We start from the raw sequence: 18,272 nt of genomic DNA, 5'->3' as shown, positions 1-18,272 counted from the left end.
TCACAATGTTAGAAGCTCAAACTGGCACATTTGTATAGCGGAATCTATTCAGCTCTATATTTTCATATATTTCCGTTCCACAGATTTGCACAAGTGCATTTGTAGTTAAAAGCTCTTTGAAAATTGGTTGGGTTCCTCTTTCTTTTTTTTTGGGAAAGCTGGCACATTTTGTGAAGATATTTTTCTTGTACCTCATGTCTTTGTAAAATAGATCAGCCCAAGGAATAAACTCCTACAATATGCACATATTGTTCCTCTGATATTTCTGTCATTGATACCATGTTAGTATGTGGGGTTTCATTGCACTGATCTGCCCAGATGATTAGCTGGAGTTGCAGCAGTCTGGGTGGCTTCTCCCTCCTGGTCCTGGGGGGCCCGGTGTCTGCAGGTCTCTTCGGAGCAGCAGCACCTGGAGCTGGGAGAGGCTTTTAAACTGGTCCTAATAAGATGGTTAATGAGCTGATTGAGCTTGTCAAGAGCTGAGCTGGAATGAAAACCTGGACCGGCTCTACAGGACCAGGACTGCCCACCCCTGCTTTAGCCCAGCCCATTCTCTGATCGTGCATTTAGTTCATTTAGGTAAACTACAAAGCAGCAAACTGAGGCTCTATTGAATTAAAAAACAGAAAGGTCAAACCTACAAATCTCGCTCCCAGCTCTTCTCATTTTCATGATTATTTAATGGTGTATATAAGTATTTGACCATGTTTAATTGTAAGATGTGCTGTACTTAAATAATTGTGTATAGTATTTCTTAGAGATGTTTATTTTCTATAAAATAAATATGTTATTGCCTTTAAAATGTTATTAAAAGAATGAATTAAAAGGATTTTTGGAATGTTACTTCCTTGGTCAGAAATCAGTCTGTGTGTCGCTCAATTTCTTTATTCCTCTAATCTCAGGCCCAGAGGAGAGAAGGGAGGGATATGTCCGTGAATTTGTTTCATTTTTAATTCCTAGAGTCTAGATAACCCACATCTTAACCCATGTTCCTCTAAGGGTTTTCTGCAGCCCTATGAGGGCTGTATGCCCTGGGTCAGTCTGCATCCGGCGCACATCTGGAACATCTGGAAAACCCCGCAGCTGCAGGCCCGTTCTGGACGGATTCCAGCTGGACCTGTTCTCCCTGCTGTGTCCTTCCCATGAGCCCCCCGTCTCACCCTCTCCTCTGTCGCTCATGGTTGCCCATGCGTGTCTGTCCCGCGGACCATATGGCACCCTACCCCTGGGGGGCTGCTGGGCAGCGAGAGGCAGCCCAGGGGAGCCGGGCGCTGTCGCGCGTGTCCGCCCTCCCAGCAGGACGCCTGTCCGCTCACCCAGCTGGACGCCTCCCAGCAGGGCACCAGCGAAGGAAAGGTCACCAGGGAGCGCGTGATCTGCCCGGACAGCTTTAAGACTGCCGGGAAGAAAAAAACAATGAGTAGATAAACACGTAATCAATAAAGTGGTCGGGACGGAGTAGGAGAGGCACCCCCTGGGAACTGCTGCAGGCCTGTTTATGCGCTCCGCTGTCGAGAGGCTCAGAGGCCCCTGACAGGCTGTCTGCCTCAGGGTCTCGTCATCGCTGGGCTCTGCAGGCTGCTAGCAGAAGTCACAGGCCGTAACAACAACATGGCGAGTCATGTCACATGTCCTGAAAACATGTTGCTCTTTTCCAAGAGTAGCGTTGCTGACCTTGGTGTTCTGGCTTGAATTCAGTTCAGTCTATCTGAATATGGGCTACCTCAACTTCCCCAGCGAGTTTAACTGGCTCAATAACTCCTCAGCTCTCTGCCTCACCTCCTGCGATGTGACTTCTTGCAGAATTGCCACTGGCTGGTTATCAGAGGAGAGTGAAGTGGTTTCCAGTCTGGCTGCACCTTGGGAGCCATCAGGATGAAGTTGCCATTTGAAGCACAAGGTGTTAATCAGTACAGTCTACTCACTACCTCTTAGAAGCAGGAAAAAGGCCAATAATTCTCAGGTGCTGGAAAAAAAAGACACTTTTAATAAACAGTGTTTAATACCAACTGCTTTTTAATTTACATAATAATTACAGCAACAAGCCTGGGGTAGCAAATATCAGTTCATAGCATCAACAATTATTACAAATGATTTACCAGTTTTATAAAATACAAATTACATTTCTGGCTAAGGACTGATTAATTTGACAAAGAACTAAAGTGCCTTTTTCATGTAGTTTTAAAACTGGGTGCTGAAAAAAGGGATGAAAAATAATGGTCAGAAAAATTTCTATGAACCAAGATGAGGCTCCTTGTTGCAGTTCTAGTCATTTTATTTCATTAATAAAGGTACAAAACACTTTAACATCCTGTCATCTTTGACAATAAAGAACGTAACACTAAAATGCTGGAGAGGTTTCGCCCTCAGCTATCTGAACTTGGAGATTCTTTAAATGAAGATGCAAGAAACTGCTCATGTAGAAGAGGAGAAAGAATTATGAATAACAGCATTTTCTACATGCCTGAAACAGAATGCTTGCTTTTTTATAAAGATTTATTCCATTAATTTGCAAAGCATCTGGGTGACCTAAATGTATCCGATGCTGGCCAAGTTGCTTTAGTGCCCAACAATTCCTAAATGCTGACTTTTAATTGGCCATAACCTTATAAATGTTCTGTGTCTTATGAAACCCGAACCCCTACATGAGGATTGCAGGCTACAGCAGGGCTCTGTGAGGGATGGCGAGCTGTGGCCAGCAGGTTCAGGCAGGGCTGACACTCCAGAAGCACGGATACAGACTGGGAGCACACAGCGGCCGGGACCCTCCGGACCAGCAGAGCAGCCTGGCTGCACTGCTCCTCCCCCCCTCCCCTGCAGGGAACGCAGGCACAGCTCTGCGCCAGCTGGCGTCGTCACTACTGACGAGGAAGCCTCAGCGAGCTGCCAGTCTCTCCTGCGGGCAGGCCTCTCACCCGTGTTTCTCCTGGATCACGGTGTGGGATCGGGAACCGGATCACAGCCCCTGCAGGCAGCCCTCGCGCCGTTCTGTTAACAGACAAGACTCCCGGCAGCCGAGAGGGACTCTGTTCAACTGGAAACAGCAGAGCGACTCAACACCCAGTCCTTCCAATCTGCTGAACACTGCAGTAGTTAAAAAAACAGCCAGCACCTTTATCGCCGCTGCGATTCCCTTAATTGCCAATTAGATCATTAATGTGCCGTTTGCAGCAAAATCCTGCAATGCAGCGCGTGCCCTGGAATACAGGCTCTCGAGACCTCCTGGACAGCTGGAGCCGCCAGTCCGGACACAGAGCCGCTCCGCGGAGGTGTGCTGCTCAGCACCACAGAAAACAACACCTGTCGGCCTCAAGAGCCAACCTTTCATAAATAGAGGACGAGCAGAAAGAATCGTCTACAAAATAAAAACGGCAACATCCAAATATTCTTAGAAAATTATAAATATATATATATGTACACAGAGAAAACTTACCAAACTATCTGAAAAAATAAGATATTAAAAGGAATAGGTTTACTTTAAAAAAATCCTTCTGTTTTTTTTTTGTTTTTGTTTTGCTGGGTTCGGAGAGCCCTGGGACCTGTACAGCTCGAGCAGCGTGCGAGAGGACTGCCTCTGCTCTGCGAGGGACGTACAGCATCGCCAGCTGCTCTACAGCCACACTCGCTCGCGCGACGCTGGACCCGTGCCCATTGACCAACCAAAGCAGAGCTGGCCCGGATTAGCAAGGGGGCGAGAGGGAAGAAATCACTTTCTTACTGCCTCCAGCCCTACCCTAAGCCAGCTGATGAAGGGGGGAAGGGGGGCTGACAGTCTGCACGGACCCTGGACACTGGCCACTCTCCTGGCCCTTGTAGCGCGCTGGGGAGGCTTCCACACGCCACACAGTGGCCGGACGCTGTCACTGCAGCTGATCTCTCACAAAGGGAAAACCAGCTTTGAACTTCAAAGGGGGAAAAAAAATAAATAATTTTACAACAGCAACCCCCCCAAACCCCTGTCTGGCTGTAGAGCTGAGAAGAGGGCAGGCCGGCGGGAGGAGCAGGGCTGTTTCGGGCCCCAGCGCGGTGCGGCTGGGCCCTAGCTGGAGGTGACAGTGGTGCCGCTGCCCAGCCTGATGATCATCTGCTGGCAGTCGTGCAGCGTGCGCTTGTCGCCCAGCTTCTCCAGCGTGCGCGCGGCGTCCGCCAGCATGCCCACGCGCTGCCCTGGCGCCGACAGGAAGGAGGGGGGCAGGTAGCGGCACGCCAGCATCACCGCCTCCACCTGCTCTCGCTGTCCCGGCCGCGTCTCGCACTCCTCTGGGGACACACACACACGGCCGTCAGCGACTGGGAATCAGCACGGAGCAGCAGCAGCAACAACGCAACCATCACGAGCAAAAACGCACACGCACTCGCACCCGCACTGAACACAGGCTCAGGGAACCTCTGTCACCTCGCTTGCAGTACAGTTTGAATGGCACAGGTCAGGCACTCTCGCAGTCAGAATGCCCACACCAGGACATGCGGTGAAGGTGTAATTAAACAGTAAAGGAGGTGTTTAAATCCCTGCTGGATCTGGACTAGCTGGAGGTCTTTGCCAGTGTGCGAGGCTCACTGAGGAGGAGTGTGGTCTCGGCGCCCTGTGCTCACCTGTCCTGCTGCCCGGCGTTGCCCGGCGCCGCAGGCTGCGGTCCAGGAGCTGGTGGGTGCGTGTGGGGCTGGCGCCGGCCATCAGGCGGGCCGTGGCCTCATGCAGGAACAGCTGCACAGGAGAGACACGTCAGGAACCGGCCGCAACATCTCCGTCTCCCCCTGAACCCTGTTTGCCCCTCCCAGTCCAGCTCTGCCCTCGCCCCGCCTCACCCTGCGCATGGCGGGTCTGAAGCTCTGTGCCAGCTTCCTCAAGCTGCTCAGGTCCTGCTGGAAGCCCTGCAGCTCCGGGGGCGTGGCCTGCAGGGCCCCCCCTGCGGCCCCCCTCTGCTGCTGCCACACCTGCGTCCTCGTCACCAGGAGCAGGTCACACAGTAGCAGCTGGACAGCCTGCAGAGGCAGGGAGAGAGGGGGGGGGGAGGCAGGTTAGGGCTGCTCCGAGCGTACAAGCAGAGATCACTGACTGGAAAGACAGGCACGTGCTTCACATGATTTTCCCTCTCCAGCCTGCGACAGACTTCGGATTCTCACAGTTCGGCAGGTGCAGCTCCTGTAGCAGCCCCCGTGTCCGGGCTGGGAGCCGAAGTCGTGGCGCGTCCCTCTGGACTGGTGTGTGTGGACCAGCTCTGTATTGCACCGCAGGCGCATTGCACAGAAGCACAGATACATGCAATGCAACTACAATGCACTACAGTGCTGGCCGGCGCTTCCTCACAGACCTGGGACAGGGCGCTGTGTGGATACAGACAAGACCCCCCTGCGCCAGTACCTTGTCAATGTTGCTGCTGTGGCAGTGGGGTCCCAGGTGCAGGCTGTCCCTCAGGAGGCTGCTGGCTCTCTCACAGTGACTTAACGTCATCTGGCAGTTCTCGGGTTTGGCCAGCTGGGCGCGGACGGCTCTAAAAGCACACAGCGCTGCTCTGGGCAGGGGGCTCCTGCGGTGAATGGATAGACAGACAGACATTAGGCTCAAAGGGCTGTAGGTCCAGACAACACACAATCAGAACCTCAGATCGTTAACAAGAAGCCTCTGATTAGCCTATTCAGCCCAAAGCAGGTCTCGCTCTCACTCGGCACTCTGCAGGCTCTTGGGAAGGTGCTCCACGGCGGGGTACAGCCTCTCAGCCGCCACGTCGTCGCCCTGCAGCCAGTTCACCACCACGACCACCACCGCCGACCACCACCTCGCCTGGGGGTCACAGCCTGGGGGGAGACAGCATCGCCGGCGTGAGGGACGCGCGACAGGCCGCAGGCGAGACGAGACCCGCCGCCCGCTCTGCCCCCGGGCCTCACCGGTCAGCGCCGCCATGTTGGAGCCGATGGCGAAGGACTGCGTCGTGGCGCCTGCCGCGTCGGAACAGCTGTTCAGCAGCTGGAGGTACTCGAGAGCGTCCGCGTGCTCCCTGAGGGGAGAAGAACAGTGTGAGAGCTGCAGGCGCGCTGCGGGTCGAAGGCGGGCGGACGAAGGCCGGCGCTCTCACCCCTCGCCCGCCGCCAGCGCCTTCTCGCCCTGCGGCTGGGCCACGCAGTACAGTGCCTTCTCCAGCAGGTGCTCCCGAAACGCCTGGGTCACCTGAGCCAGAGGGTCGACTGCGGAAGAAGAGCACAGGCGCTGTCACAGCCGAGCCGGAGGCGCCCCACTCCCGGCTGAGCAGCCCCGTGCGCCCCCTCAGCCCCTCACCCCTCACCTGTGTTCCCCGCCTGGCTGTAGATGCTCTCCCGCGGGGAGCTGCGCACCGACCAGTCTCCGTCCACGAAGAAGCGGTGGCCCAGCGGGTGACACAGCCACTGCATGGCCGGGGGCACGGTGCCGCAGGGGGCCAGGCACAGCTGCCGCGCGCTGCTCAGGAACACCCGCTGGGAAACACAGGCCACACGGGTCACACGGACACGCCTCCCGCTCAGCTCCTCATCTCAGCTTCCTGACGCAGGCAACACTTACACCTTCACTGCTCTTGTGCTCATCTGTATGTATGTGACTGTATGTCACACTTCAGGTCTTTACTGTCCACGATCTAGGACCCGTAACGAATGCTGAGTTTTAGCCCTGCGGCAGTTAGAACTTTTTCAAAACTGCAGAGTAAGAATCTGGAAAGAGCAAATGAGCTCGGGCCAGATCGGATCACATGGATGACAAAGAGAAAGTTACAGCATGTGGAACAAGGGCCAACTCAGACAGGCCTGGTGATCCTCCTAGACACACACACACACGCCAGCGACCCCGGTGCTGGGGACTGACCATGCTGAAGTGCAGGGCTCGGGGAAGGCTGACTTTGACCCTCAGGGCTGTGGACACATAGATCTCTGCCAGCGTGGCGATGGACAGGTTGTCCCCTGCGCACTCAGCCAGGTTGACCGCGCTCAGGGCCATGTGGACAGCCGACAGCTGGCTGCCCCCCAGTTTGCCTGTTCGCAGAGGAGAGGAGAACAGTTACTTCCTCCCTGATCCGGCCACCCCTGTCCCCTCAGACACACAGCAACACCCACCTTCCGCAATGCAAGAGGAGGCTCCCCAAACGAGCAGCTAAGACCAGGCTCAGAACTGCAGACCTGCTGTGCCTCAGACCAGTATGTTCAATTGGTGGACCAAGGCAGTGTGGATCTTGACTCATTAAGGCAATAACTGGTTCAATTAAGTCACTGAGAGCAGTTTTCTTTGAATTATCAGGGGATTCAGTGGCTCTCCAGGAGCAGAGCCGCAGACTTGAAAGGTAAGCTAAAATGACTATAGAGAATCACTCAGAACAGTATTATGTAAGAGGTATGACATAAGAATTAAACTGTGGGAAAAGATTAACTGGATTATCCTCTGTATTAACCACAGGTTCAATATGCCAGGTTGCATGCTTGCACAGACTACCCTGAAACAGCAAGCTAGGCAGCAGACTCAGCACAGTGAGCAGAGAACCGCTGCGTGTTGCACGCCTTTGGGATTGGCGACTGTGTAACCCCCTGGTGCCCCCTACCTGTCATGTGAAGCTGGTGCAGGCGATGGTAAACGAGGGCTGCATCTCGGCTGCTCTTCTTGGCATCGTCCTGCAGGGGGCGATCTCTGCGCAGGCCCCCTGCGCGCCCCGCCAGCCAGCGGCCCACCCACAGCCTCTGCAGGCACAGCCGGAGCAGCGCCCACAGCACCGCGCAGGCCAGGTCCAGCTGGGAGGTGGGCAGGGGGCGGCCCAGCGCCTTCAGGCAAGTCCACAGGTTCTGGGAGGCCTGAGCAAAATCGCCCTGCAGGGGTGAGCAAAACCACCGGAGAGAGGGAGAGAGAAAGACTCAATATCAGTCAGTGCCCAGTCATATGAGACCACACTCTGACCCCCGACTTCAACTGACTTCACACGTGGAAAAGCAGCACAAGCACAGACCCTGCAACAGCCTGTGGGCTCAGCGCGCCCCACAGCTGACGAACCGCGCCTCTCGTGAGGAAGAGGGGAGGCCTGCGGCGGTAGTGAGGGCAGCAGGGCTCTCGGGCCGTGACGAGACTCGGCGCCTTGCTGGCTCCCAGCCCCTCGGCCAGGGCGCCGTCTGTAATCGCCCAGCTGCTGGAGAAGCACGACCGATTCACCGCGATTCCCTTCGAAACGGGACTGTGGGGTCGCCGCCGCTACCCCTGCGATTCCTCCCGGGGGGAGTGAGCAAGATTAAGAACACAGCACACGCAGCCTGAGCAAACCCGCAAAATCACAAACCAACACGCCAACACAAACACACAGCAGCCTTCTGTAGCCCTGAACAGACTCTCCAGACAGTATTGATCGCTCTGATCCCCTTAATCTCTACAGAAAACCGGGCAATAAATAACTCCGAGAGGGATGACAGAGCAAACACCGGCTTTACAAGCGAGGCTACCAGCAAAGATGTGAAAGCTCTCGGCTTTAAGGCATTTCTCTCGGAGCCCACGGCTGTGCACTCTGATGAAGCTTAAAGCAGCAAGAAGACAAATTTAAAGTTGCAAAGGGAGCTAAATTAAACTCAAGCTTCTGTATTCTTCATGCATGAGCATTTCAAGTGCTTATTTGCAGCGGTGACAGGTACACTGGCCGGGTGAATGATGGAGGGCCCAACGCTGTAGTTCTGTGGGAAAACTGGACAGTTCTGTCCAGAACTGGACTTTCGTGTTCCGCTGTGGTCAGGGCGTGCGGATCGCGAGCGAGCCAGAGGAGTGAAGTCCGGTTGTGCTTCCTCTCACCCGAGCCAGGTCCAGGTCAGCCTGCTTCCGGTGTCTCCAGAACAGCACCGAGGAGTCTGAGTGCAGCCGGGTCACTGGCTCGCCGTACACCAGCAGCCGGATCAGAACCGCAGCCACCAAAGCACCGTTGAGCAGCCAGAGGAACAGAGTGGGCAGCAGCCAGTCCAGCCAGCCGGGGGGCTCTGCCGAGACAGAAGCACGGGGGTAAAGAGAGCTGGCAGCCAGACCCGCCGGCGTTGTGCAAGAGACCCGTCGGTTTAACTGTCACACATACAAACAGTCCTCGCTTGCTTCGGTTCTACGTTTCGCAAACAATAAAAATCATTTTTAGGAAGCGCTGGCCTTTCGCAGTTTTTATAACTTTCTCTGGCTTTCTGAACTCCCTTAAGTCACCAGCTTAACCGGCACAGAGCGCTGGAGGCCCTGCGCTATTCTAAAGCCCAGAGCGAGGGCGAGGGCGGGGGGGCACCTGTGCTGTCCACGCTGAGCACGCTGCGGCCGGGGCTGGAGGGGGCTGCGTGGTCCGAGGGGCTCGAGCCGCCGCCTGTGCTGCCCAGCAGGGACGCCAGCGGGTTGAGGGACAGGAAGAGGAAGGTGAAGGCGCACAGGGCCAGACGAGAGCGGTCCAGCATGCCCACACTGCCAGGAGAGGGCAGCTCCTGCTTGACTGGCACCTGGGGGGGGAGAAGGGGAGGGGGGGCAGCAAAAACACAGTTAGAGCCACAGGGGGAGAACGAGACACACAAACACAACACTCCTCCATTTCGCTGCTGTGTCACCAGTCCCACCCTGACAGCTGAAGGAAGTGATCCATTGTAATCTTGTCTACAGGACAAACAGTGAAATACAAAGCAGGGGACAAGTGGAAGTGTATTGGAAACCGAGAACATGAGGTACTTCTTTCCCCAAAGGGTTGTGGGTGTATGGAACAAGCTAGCCAGCCCTGGCTGAAGGAGATCGTGGAACTACTAATTACTGGCTAGATGGCCTCTATTTGCCTGCAGCCTGTGGACTCTACTGGGGCTCTTGTACAGAGGTGTCCTCTCCTGTGACCCCGACTGTGCACAGACCGAGCGTGGAGCTGCGTGTGCCCGCGGGGGGGTACCTTGCTGTCCTCGAACATGGGGCTGTCGGGCTCGGAGTCACTGGCGCACTGGGAGAAGGGGCTGCTGTGGGAGGGCGAGCCGGCGTCGGAGGGTGGTGGGGTGGGCAGCTCCACAGCCTCGGCCTTCACGCTGTTCACGCCGTCCACCTCCATCGGCACCCCGGCCACCAGGTCCTTCAGCGTCTCTGCGGGAGCGGAGGCAGGGAGTCAGGAGAGGAGCTGGCCGGGGGAAACCAACCCTCCCACAGGCCTGACGCGGCCCCACTGGATCAACCACTCCGGCCGCTCCTAGCTCCCCACACCCTCCCGAACCCCCAAACTCCCCTCCTCCTCCTCCCCAGACCCGCACTCACTGTTCTGCTGGGCCGCCATCTTCAGCGCCATGTTCTCCTGCTTCAGCTTCTGGTTGGACTGCTGCAGGAAGCGGATGTAGTCGATGGCCTTCCTCAGCACCGCCGACTTGTTGAGCTGCAAGTCAGACGAAGCCACGCTGAGCCACAGCCCCTCCGAGGCGCCCCCGACAGGCTGCGCCCCCAAAGCCGCGGGACTCTGACAGAGATGGTAACCCCTGAGTCTCACTCTCGGCCAGGACTGGATTTCATATCGCCTGCCAGGTCAAGACCCAGCCCCCAGAGGGGTTCCTGGCCGCCTGACTTCTCATCCTTCCTGTTTCTAACGTATTTCATTGAACTGCGTCTCCGGGTGTCTGACTTTCCCCTTTCCTCACTGTTATAAAGGTGTGGGGCTCCTCAGCAGCCCGGCTTCACACCCGGAGAAACAGACACCCGAGGGAAAACGAAGCCGTCAACCCAACCGGAGGAGACCGAGCGGCGGGGGCCAGGGGGGCAGGGGGGCAGCGCCAGCCCCAGCCTGTCCAGGAAACACGCACCTTGGCCTCCGTTCCAGCCACCAGGTCCTTGAGCTCGAGGATCTTGTCGTTGATGGAGGAGCGGTAGCGCTTCTCGATGGCGTTGTGCGCCGTCCGCTTCTCGCCCTTGTTGGGCAGGCCGCAGGGCTTGCCGTTGGCCACGATGCGGTTGATGGGGAGCTTGTCAGTGTCCAGCATCACTGGCACGGTGGTCAGGATGGTGCCGCCGCTCACCAGAGCCTGGCAGAGGGAGAGGCGGAGCGTGAGGCCACTGCACGCTGGACTGCCCGCCGGCGGGCACGGGCTGGCTGACCCAGCGCCGGGGTGGACAGACGGGCTCACAGCCTCACCCAGCGACTGCCGGAGCGGCGAAATGAAGGAACAATTAACACAAGCCCTGAGACGACTCCACACGAACACGAAAACACAGGAGGTTTTTATGCAGCTCTCAGAGAGGGAAATAAATACCAGGTACAGCACTGCCTTTAATCGACTCCATGTGCAGCGACACCTGTGTGGCAGTGGAAGAGGGGGGGCTCACCTGTATGGAGGTGGTCTGCACAGGCGTGGTGGAGCTGGCCAGAGTGGTCATGCAGGGGGTCTTCACTGCTGTGACCACCGAGCCAGCGTCCGGCTTCAGGGCCGTCAGCAGCAGAGAGTCCGCCTTGATGAACTGGGGCTGCAGCAGGACCTGGGGACGAAGAGCGAGACATGATCGGACCAGCTGGGCCCTGAGAACAGGTCTGACCTAACCTGCACCCCTCTCACCCACAGAGGGCCCCCCTACCCAGATCACCATCACCCTATCAGCCCAGGATGGGAAACAGAAAGTCTTGCCACTTCCCCCTGTGCAGGCAGGTAGGACACTCCGAGACCCAGAGACACGCACCGTGCTGACCGGGACCTGGTGCACCTGGTGGGAGATGGTCTGCGTGGGCGGGCTCGCGGTGGCGGCCAATAGCTGCGGAGCAGGCAGGCTCTGGACCTGAGTCTGGATGGCCATTGGCTGGATCTGCTGGGGGGAGGCGGGGAGGCTGGGCTGGGTGGAGCACGCCTGCGGCCCGGCTGCAGAGTAAAGACAGCAGGTTACAGCTAGGGGGCGCCGCCGGACCTGCACACAACAGCACCCAACTGGCGATCGCAACAAGTCCGAACCGCGCCAAAAACGACATAGGATTACATCTCAGAAACCGGACATCATTTCCTCCAAAAAAAAACGTATTTTAAAGTCAACTGACCAAAAAAAACCCAACGTTCAGCAAGACGTACCTCCGCTGTGCATCAGATTCTTGGACCAAACGGAGCTGGAAAAATAATTTGCCCGACAATAAATCTCACAGCTGCCAGAGGTGTTCACGAGACTTCCAGGCTGCTTATCTCCTCAGTGCTCAGCAGATAGTGAGATACTGAGCACTGAGTTACCGACACAGTCAACAAAGGGCATGAACTGTGCGGCTCTCATCCCTCCCTCTCGTGTTGCACAGCGATTACACAACGAGCCGAACGCAACAGTGTGTTACTCAACACACGCTGTCTAGACAGCTCCTTATCGGGTCTTCACAGAATTCACTTTGACCCAGGATAACCAGGCAGGTTTTCTTGTCTGCGTTCATTTTCGTTCAAGTCCTTGTTATTTTTCTCAAGGGCTTCAACGGAGCTTCTGAAGCTCAAGGGTCCGGCAGGTCAGGGCAAAGAGGAACTTAGTGACAGATAACTTTCGCTTCAACAGCCGAGATCCTGAACAAAGAGTATTTACAGCCACTTCATCCTCTGAAAACAGTTCAGCACCGAAGCCCTGTTTGAAGAATGGTGCAAACGGTAGTTGAAGAATCAGAGAGAAGTCCTAGTGGGGGATGCTGCTCTACAGGGGTGACCCAGGCGCCCACACCCTGGTCAGGACCTCACCACCAACACCAGCACATGGCTCTGCTACTCCAGGGTCAGTCCTGAATCTGGGGGTTTCTGAGCAAGAGGCTGATGCAGAAAGACTGGCAAGACAGCAGATCAGAGGGGAAGGCCTCACCGGTGAGCACCTTACTGACCCTCTTTCTGAAGAGCCCTGACATTTTTCACAGCCGAAATCAAACCAAACAGCTGTCTTTTAGTGCAGTGCCGTCTCCCTCCTCGGAGCTGGGCAGCATGCGGCGCGCGTGGACCATTCTGAATGACCCCCCACCCCACCCCACAGCACCCCGGGCCACGAGGGAGGTGACGTACCTGCGTACCCCGCCGGACTCTGGTAGCCTGTGGCGGGTGGCGTGCTGAAGAGCGCCGGCTGGCTGGAGCCGAAACTCGGGGTCCTCACGGCGGACGGAGGGGGCGCCGCTGCCTGGGTCTGGGGTTGTAGAGGCTGCTGCTGCTGCTGTTTTGGGGGGGGCGAGGGCTGCGGGGTGGGGGGCTTGCTGTCCTGCAGCGGCGCAGGAGGGGGCGCTGGCGGGGCAGGAAGACTGCTCCGGGCGAAGGGGACGGCCAGCTGAGGCTGCTGGGACGGGGGCGGGTACGGTTTTGCTGCAGGAGGGGGGGGCTGCTTGGTGGGAGGTCCCAGCAGGGCGTCCAGGTGCGGGGTGCTGCCCGGGCCCAGCAGAGAGGACGAGGAGGAGGAGGAAGGAGGAGGAGAGGAGGAGGGGGCGGAGTGGGGGAGGACAGGGGCGTCCTGCAGGGGACCCCCCGTGCCGAAAGGGGGATGGTCGAACAGGCCGGGGAACTCCATGTCCTGGCTGTTGATGAGCTGCAGCATGTCTGCAAAGAGAGAGGTCAGAGGTCAGCGCCACCGGCTGACAGAGCAGGAGCAAATCGATCGATCAGAACGCGAAACATTGGCAGTCCGTCGGACCCCCTGCCTCCAGACAAGCTCCTCTCAACTCCACATCAGAGGAACAATTTCATATTGTGGGATTTTTTTTTTTAAATCTTACTCTCCAATCTGAAGCTGGCTATTTTAATGGCACTGGAACCTTTTAACTGTGCACCCTGGGTGTCTTTACAACACCACTAACGAGCTACAGGGGTGATAACGGAGCTCGTTAAGGCAGAGCCCGGCGGCCAGTCTGGTCACCGTGATGCACGCGATGGCGCCACTTTCACAGGGCGACTGCGCTAATTACTAATCTGATTAGCTGCGAGTTTAGTCTGAACGGTTAACGAGTGGTGCAACACCAGCCCGGACAGCAGGGGCCCAGTGCCACCCTGCAGACAGGAGTCTCTCTCGCCTCCTCCACACCTCCGGCGCCGGCCTGGTCCACCCAGGTCTGACCCGCCACTGGCAAGATCAGCTTCACTTCACTGAGCAGGTGATTCGTTCAGGAATTTCAACATCCTCTGCATCAAACATCACAGAGCACTCTGCTTATCGGATCGATGGCTCTCCTAGTGTCGCTGACCTTTAGGAAACAGGTGATTTAGGGCAACTGCTAGAGCCCAGGATCAGGGCAGGAGACCCCTGCCTGAGCTAATTCAAGTACCGAATACGTACAGCAAGAACCGCAGCTCTTATTTACAAACACAGAAGTGCTTCAGGCAGTATTCAGCTCCAAAAAGTACCCGAACAGTGTTCTAGCATAAGCAGGAACAGCAGACAGCCAGTGAGCCTCACGACAGAAACCTCCCGCAGCACAGCAGCCCAGAGACTTCGGCTTCTTATGTGCCGCACGTCATCAGGAACAGGGAGGCTGCCAGTTGTCACTTCAGCAAATACCCCCTGAAAGGAACAGGTAAAGGTTTATTCCACACTGAAAGGAAAAGAGACACAACGTTTCGGCTGTGGAGCCACACGCCTGAAGAAGTCTTCACAGCCGAAACGTTGTGTTTCTGTTCTGTTCTCTCAGCCTGGAATAAACCTTTACCTGTTCCTTTGCAGCCTGCGCATGCTGAAGCAGCTCCCCGCTGGAACTACACTCTGAAAGGCCCAGCACACCTCCGATCAGGTTATACCTGACCCTGCAGCTGGAAAACCACGAAACGGATCACAACAGCTATGGAGTGGGAGTCTTGTGTACAACTGCGGGTTCACTGCAGTTTCCAAGCTCAGCAAACATGTTGGTGCTGTCCATGATACAGCACCGTCTCTCAGCCAGTATTGCTGGTGTGAAGGACGATCACATACGTCTGTCCACACAGAGGCTTTCCAAGAACAAGCTTATTCCAGCAGCACGGTCATTCCAGCAAGAGACAGCACACAGGTGCGCTGGAAACAGACAGAGAGCCACAGGAACAGTCATTAACATTTACCTTCTAAAGTGCAGTCCATACTGCCAGCCAGTGTGAAAGCTGTCTGCTCAGCTGCGGGCCTCTGAGGCGAAATCACAAACTCCTCTCAAGAGCTGCGCGCACCCCCGAGTCCAGAGGGAGATGAACTTCCTCCCTGCACGGCCCGGGCCGTCAAGCCCACAGAGTCAGAGGAACAGCTCCCGTCGGACACGCCTCCCTCACGCCTGCGGGGGGCCGGGCGCTGCGAGCCCGTGTTTTGGTATGAGGTGATCGCTCGCAGCCAATGGGACGCGGGCTGGGCGCCTGGCAATGCGGGCCTGCCCCCGGGACACGGCGAGAGAGCCAGCGTGTCTGAGCCCACGGCGTCCCGGGCTGCAGGGTGAACGGCCGGGGTTACTATCGGGCAGCGTCTGCGGCTGCTCAGGCGGCGGGGTTACTCGCGGTCACGCACACCCTCCGACAGAAACACGGCGACGAAACAGCTTCTCCCACGCGAGTCGCGTCACCAGGGGGAGAATAAGAATAATCGACCTGTAACGCGACAGCGTGACCGAGAACGAATAATTTGAGAAATGCGGTCTCCTGAACACCGCGGGAGCATGATCACCGGACAGGTTCCTCCCTGCAGGCACGAAGACCGGCCCCTGCAGGAAGCCCCCCAGCGTGCACCCCCCGGGAGACCGGGGCTTTGGAATGAAAGGGGTGCAAACCGTTCAGTGTCTCCCCCGGCCCTGGGTGAGAGAAACACGCGGGTGAACTCCGGGCGGGGGAATGCACGAGAGTAACCCCGCGTGACGCCACGCGCAGCAGCCGGGGGGGCGGGGCGCTCGAGAGCAGAGAGCAGCCCTGCTCCGGACCCCCGCACTGATATACCCCAATAACGTCTGTCCGAAAGTCTCTGGGCTGCTGTGCGCGCAGGGGGACATGCCTCTGCCGACCCCCACTGCCAGCTGCACCGACAGGACAGGCGCGGTGCCCGAGCAGCAGTCCTGACACTGACAGTCCTGCGAGGCTGCAGCCGGGGTCCGGTCGGGTCCGGTCGGGTCCGCACGCCTGCGGGCTTACCGTCGATGTCGCTGAGCAGCGCGGTGTCGATCTCACTGGGCTCATGAAGAGACAGGCTGGGGTCCAGGTGGTCCAGCGACGGGTCGTCAAAGGACAGGCCGTTCATTTTCGGTTGTTTCTTTTTAACAAGTGTATTCGCAGTTATCTCGAGTTATCACGTGGAAGTTTCCATTAAAATACAACATAAAAAAGCGACACAGAAAAGTCCCGTCTGGAGGGGGGGGGGGAGCCCCCCAGAGACGGCAGTAAAAAGTGAAATCAAACTTTGTGACTGATGCGTCTGTCTACTCGCTGCTCTCCTGCTCCTCCATGCTGAGCGCTCACGGTAAACTTGTCCAAACACTGAGCGGAGCGACACACTAGCCTGCTGGCTGGGAAGCCCCAGACGCACCGCCCCGCAGCTCCGTGACGACCGCGGACTGACGGCGCTCCCGGCCAATCAGCGGCAGAGCAGCGGCCATGTGCGGTCTGGCCAGGAGAGGGGGGTGTGTTTCTCACCTGGCACCCCCCCCCCCGAAAAACAGCTGTATCTCTTCTCACCGGTCCAGCCTCCTATAAAGCTGGAAGCAAAATTCATGCATAATAACTGGGAACATTTCTTTACATGTCTGGTACCTCATTTTATTCTGCTTTCTGCCTTTTCATAGTTTTTCTGCTTTTACAGACGCCCTCAGACCTCTCTCACCTGCAGCTACCCCTCCTCATACCGCCCGCAGCCGCTCCCCGTGCTGCAGCTGGGAGTGCAGGTGTGTGGGCTGGGCTCCCCTCTCCTCACACTCGGCCCGCTCGTCCGGGACCCTGAGGCTCAGAGGGGACTGGGCGGCCCGGCGCCGTGCTGCAGGGGGGGGGTCATTGATTACTGTGGTGAGCTCAGGGCAGGAGCGGCGTGAGAGACCGGTTGCAGGAACAGAGTGGGTGTCACCAAGCAGGGTCTGTGTGCTGGACCACACTGCAGTGCCTGTGGGGTTTAGTCAGGAATGAGCCTCCTGCATCAGCAGCTCAGTTCGGTGACTGTTGGCCAAATACACGTGTGACAACCAGCTCTGCCCCAGGGCCCAACAGCAGTGCCTGTCTGTTCTTGAGCTTGGCACCAGGCTGCCATGTGGGGCAGGGCCTCTGACTTGTATAGAAGTGGATTTTTAATCTGGCATGCCTTGTGGCAACAGCTATTCTTAATCAGCAATAACATTAATTTAATTACAAATATTATTATATATTGTATAAACCTTTTATCAAACCCCTGCTATGTTTGTGTACCTTTAAAATCTAACTACAAAAAACAATATCTGTTCGCTCACGATCAGTGATAAAAGTCTTCATTTGCTCAGGTCAGGCAGTCGCAGCGCAGCACGGTACCAGAGTGTACTAAGAACTATGGACTCAACTTCCACGTTGACAGGTGATATTTCATGCGAAACCTAAACCGCATCCTGGACAGGCCGTGAGCGCGGCAGCCTCCCGGACACACAAGCAGCCGCGCAGGCGAGCCCCTGTGGGCGTGTCCCCGCCAGCCAATGGGGAGCGGCCGCAGGCGGGACTGCGCGCAGTCAAGTTTGTTGGAGTCGCAGAGGCGGCCCCGCCTGTAGAACCAGCGGCCCCGACCAATGAAAAGCGGCGCACAGTGTGGGGTGATCTGACGTCACAGCTGTGGCTCTGCGATTACATCACGTAATCCTTGCTGGACGGGCGCAGCTCGTTTTCCAGTTTGTCCGGGGGGTAACTTTTAGCACAGGAGGTTTAACACCCGCTAGGGAAGGCCTCCCCAGCACAGATCGTTTGCAAAAGAAAAATATTTGCCGTTTGTCTTAGTGAGTATGGAGACTTTTAACTTCAATACAAGGAGGGCAGCTCTAAATGAGTTGTTGTTTGTTGTTTGGAGAAATGCTTGTGGGAGTCTCGTGAAGTGACCAGAGGTGCAGATTTGAGCTGAAATAACAGACCGGAGGAGGTGATAGAGTGAAATCATGTCCCAGCTGAACTAACCGTGTTTATGCACAGGGCCACTAACTGCCAGATAGGTCAGCTTGGTAGTTACAATAATCATTAATTACAAAACAGGAACACAGAGATGGTAAAACATTAAAACATCGTTCTTCATTGAAATGAATGTGTTCATCTTCATTAAAATGCCTTAATTGTCTAAATTAGGAAAACAGCTGGATACACGCCTGTCCATTGCCAGGCACACACACACCAGCGCCAGCTTTCCCACAAGCCAATCAACCTGCCAGCATGTGTTTGGACTG

At 56.6% G+C, this 18,272-nt stretch overlaps 1 protein-coding gene across 5 annotated transcripts; it reads right to left on the bottom strand.

Moving 5' to 3' along the window:
• Window positions 1-1,998: 1,998 nt before the first annotated feature.
• On the bottom strand, window positions 1,999-16,384 carry srebf1 (sterol regulatory element binding transcription factor 1). 5 transcript variants are annotated; one of them, XM_088936306.1, is made up of 19 exons: window positions 16,027-16,384; window positions 12,973-13,494; window positions 11,645-11,820; window positions 11,297-11,446; window positions 10,777-10,995; window positions 10,241-10,355; window positions 9,888-10,072; window positions 9,252-9,456; window positions 8,783-8,964; window positions 7,560-7,821; window positions 6,833-6,999; window positions 6,282-6,450; window positions 6,075-6,183; window positions 5,887-5,996; window positions 5,664-5,796; window positions 5,363-5,528; window positions 4,807-4,983; window positions 4,594-4,705; window positions 1,999-4,260 (listed from the first exon to the last, which is right to left on the bottom strand). In XM_088936306.1, exons 1-19 carry the CDS (start codon window positions 16,130-16,132, stop codon window positions 4,040-4,042), a joined length of 3,486 nt encoding a protein of 1,161 aa, XP_088792432.1. In that variant the 5' UTR covers window positions 16,133-16,384; the 3' UTR covers window positions 1,999-4,039. The 5 variants fall into 5 exon arrangements, with proteins under 5 accessions (XP_088792432.1, XP_088792429.1, XP_088792431.1 ...); XM_088936303.1 differs by having other exon boundaries at window positions 10,777-11,112; window positions 16,027-16,364; XM_088936305.1 differs by lacking the exon at window positions 16,027-16,384 and adding an exon at window positions 14,983-15,314 and having other exon boundaries at window positions 10,777-11,112.
• Window positions 16,385-18,272: the final 1,888 nt, after the last annotated feature.

Source organism: Atractosteus spatula, chromosome 18 (assembly GCF_055471065.1).
Source record: "Atractosteus spatula isolate fAtrSpa1 chromosome 18, fAtrSpa1.hap1, whole genome shotgun sequence".
NCBI lineage: Eukaryota > Metazoa > Chordata > Actinopteri > Semionotiformes > Lepisosteidae > Atractosteus > Atractosteus spatula.
This window is presented reverse-complemented; position numbering and strand designations above follow the sequence as displayed.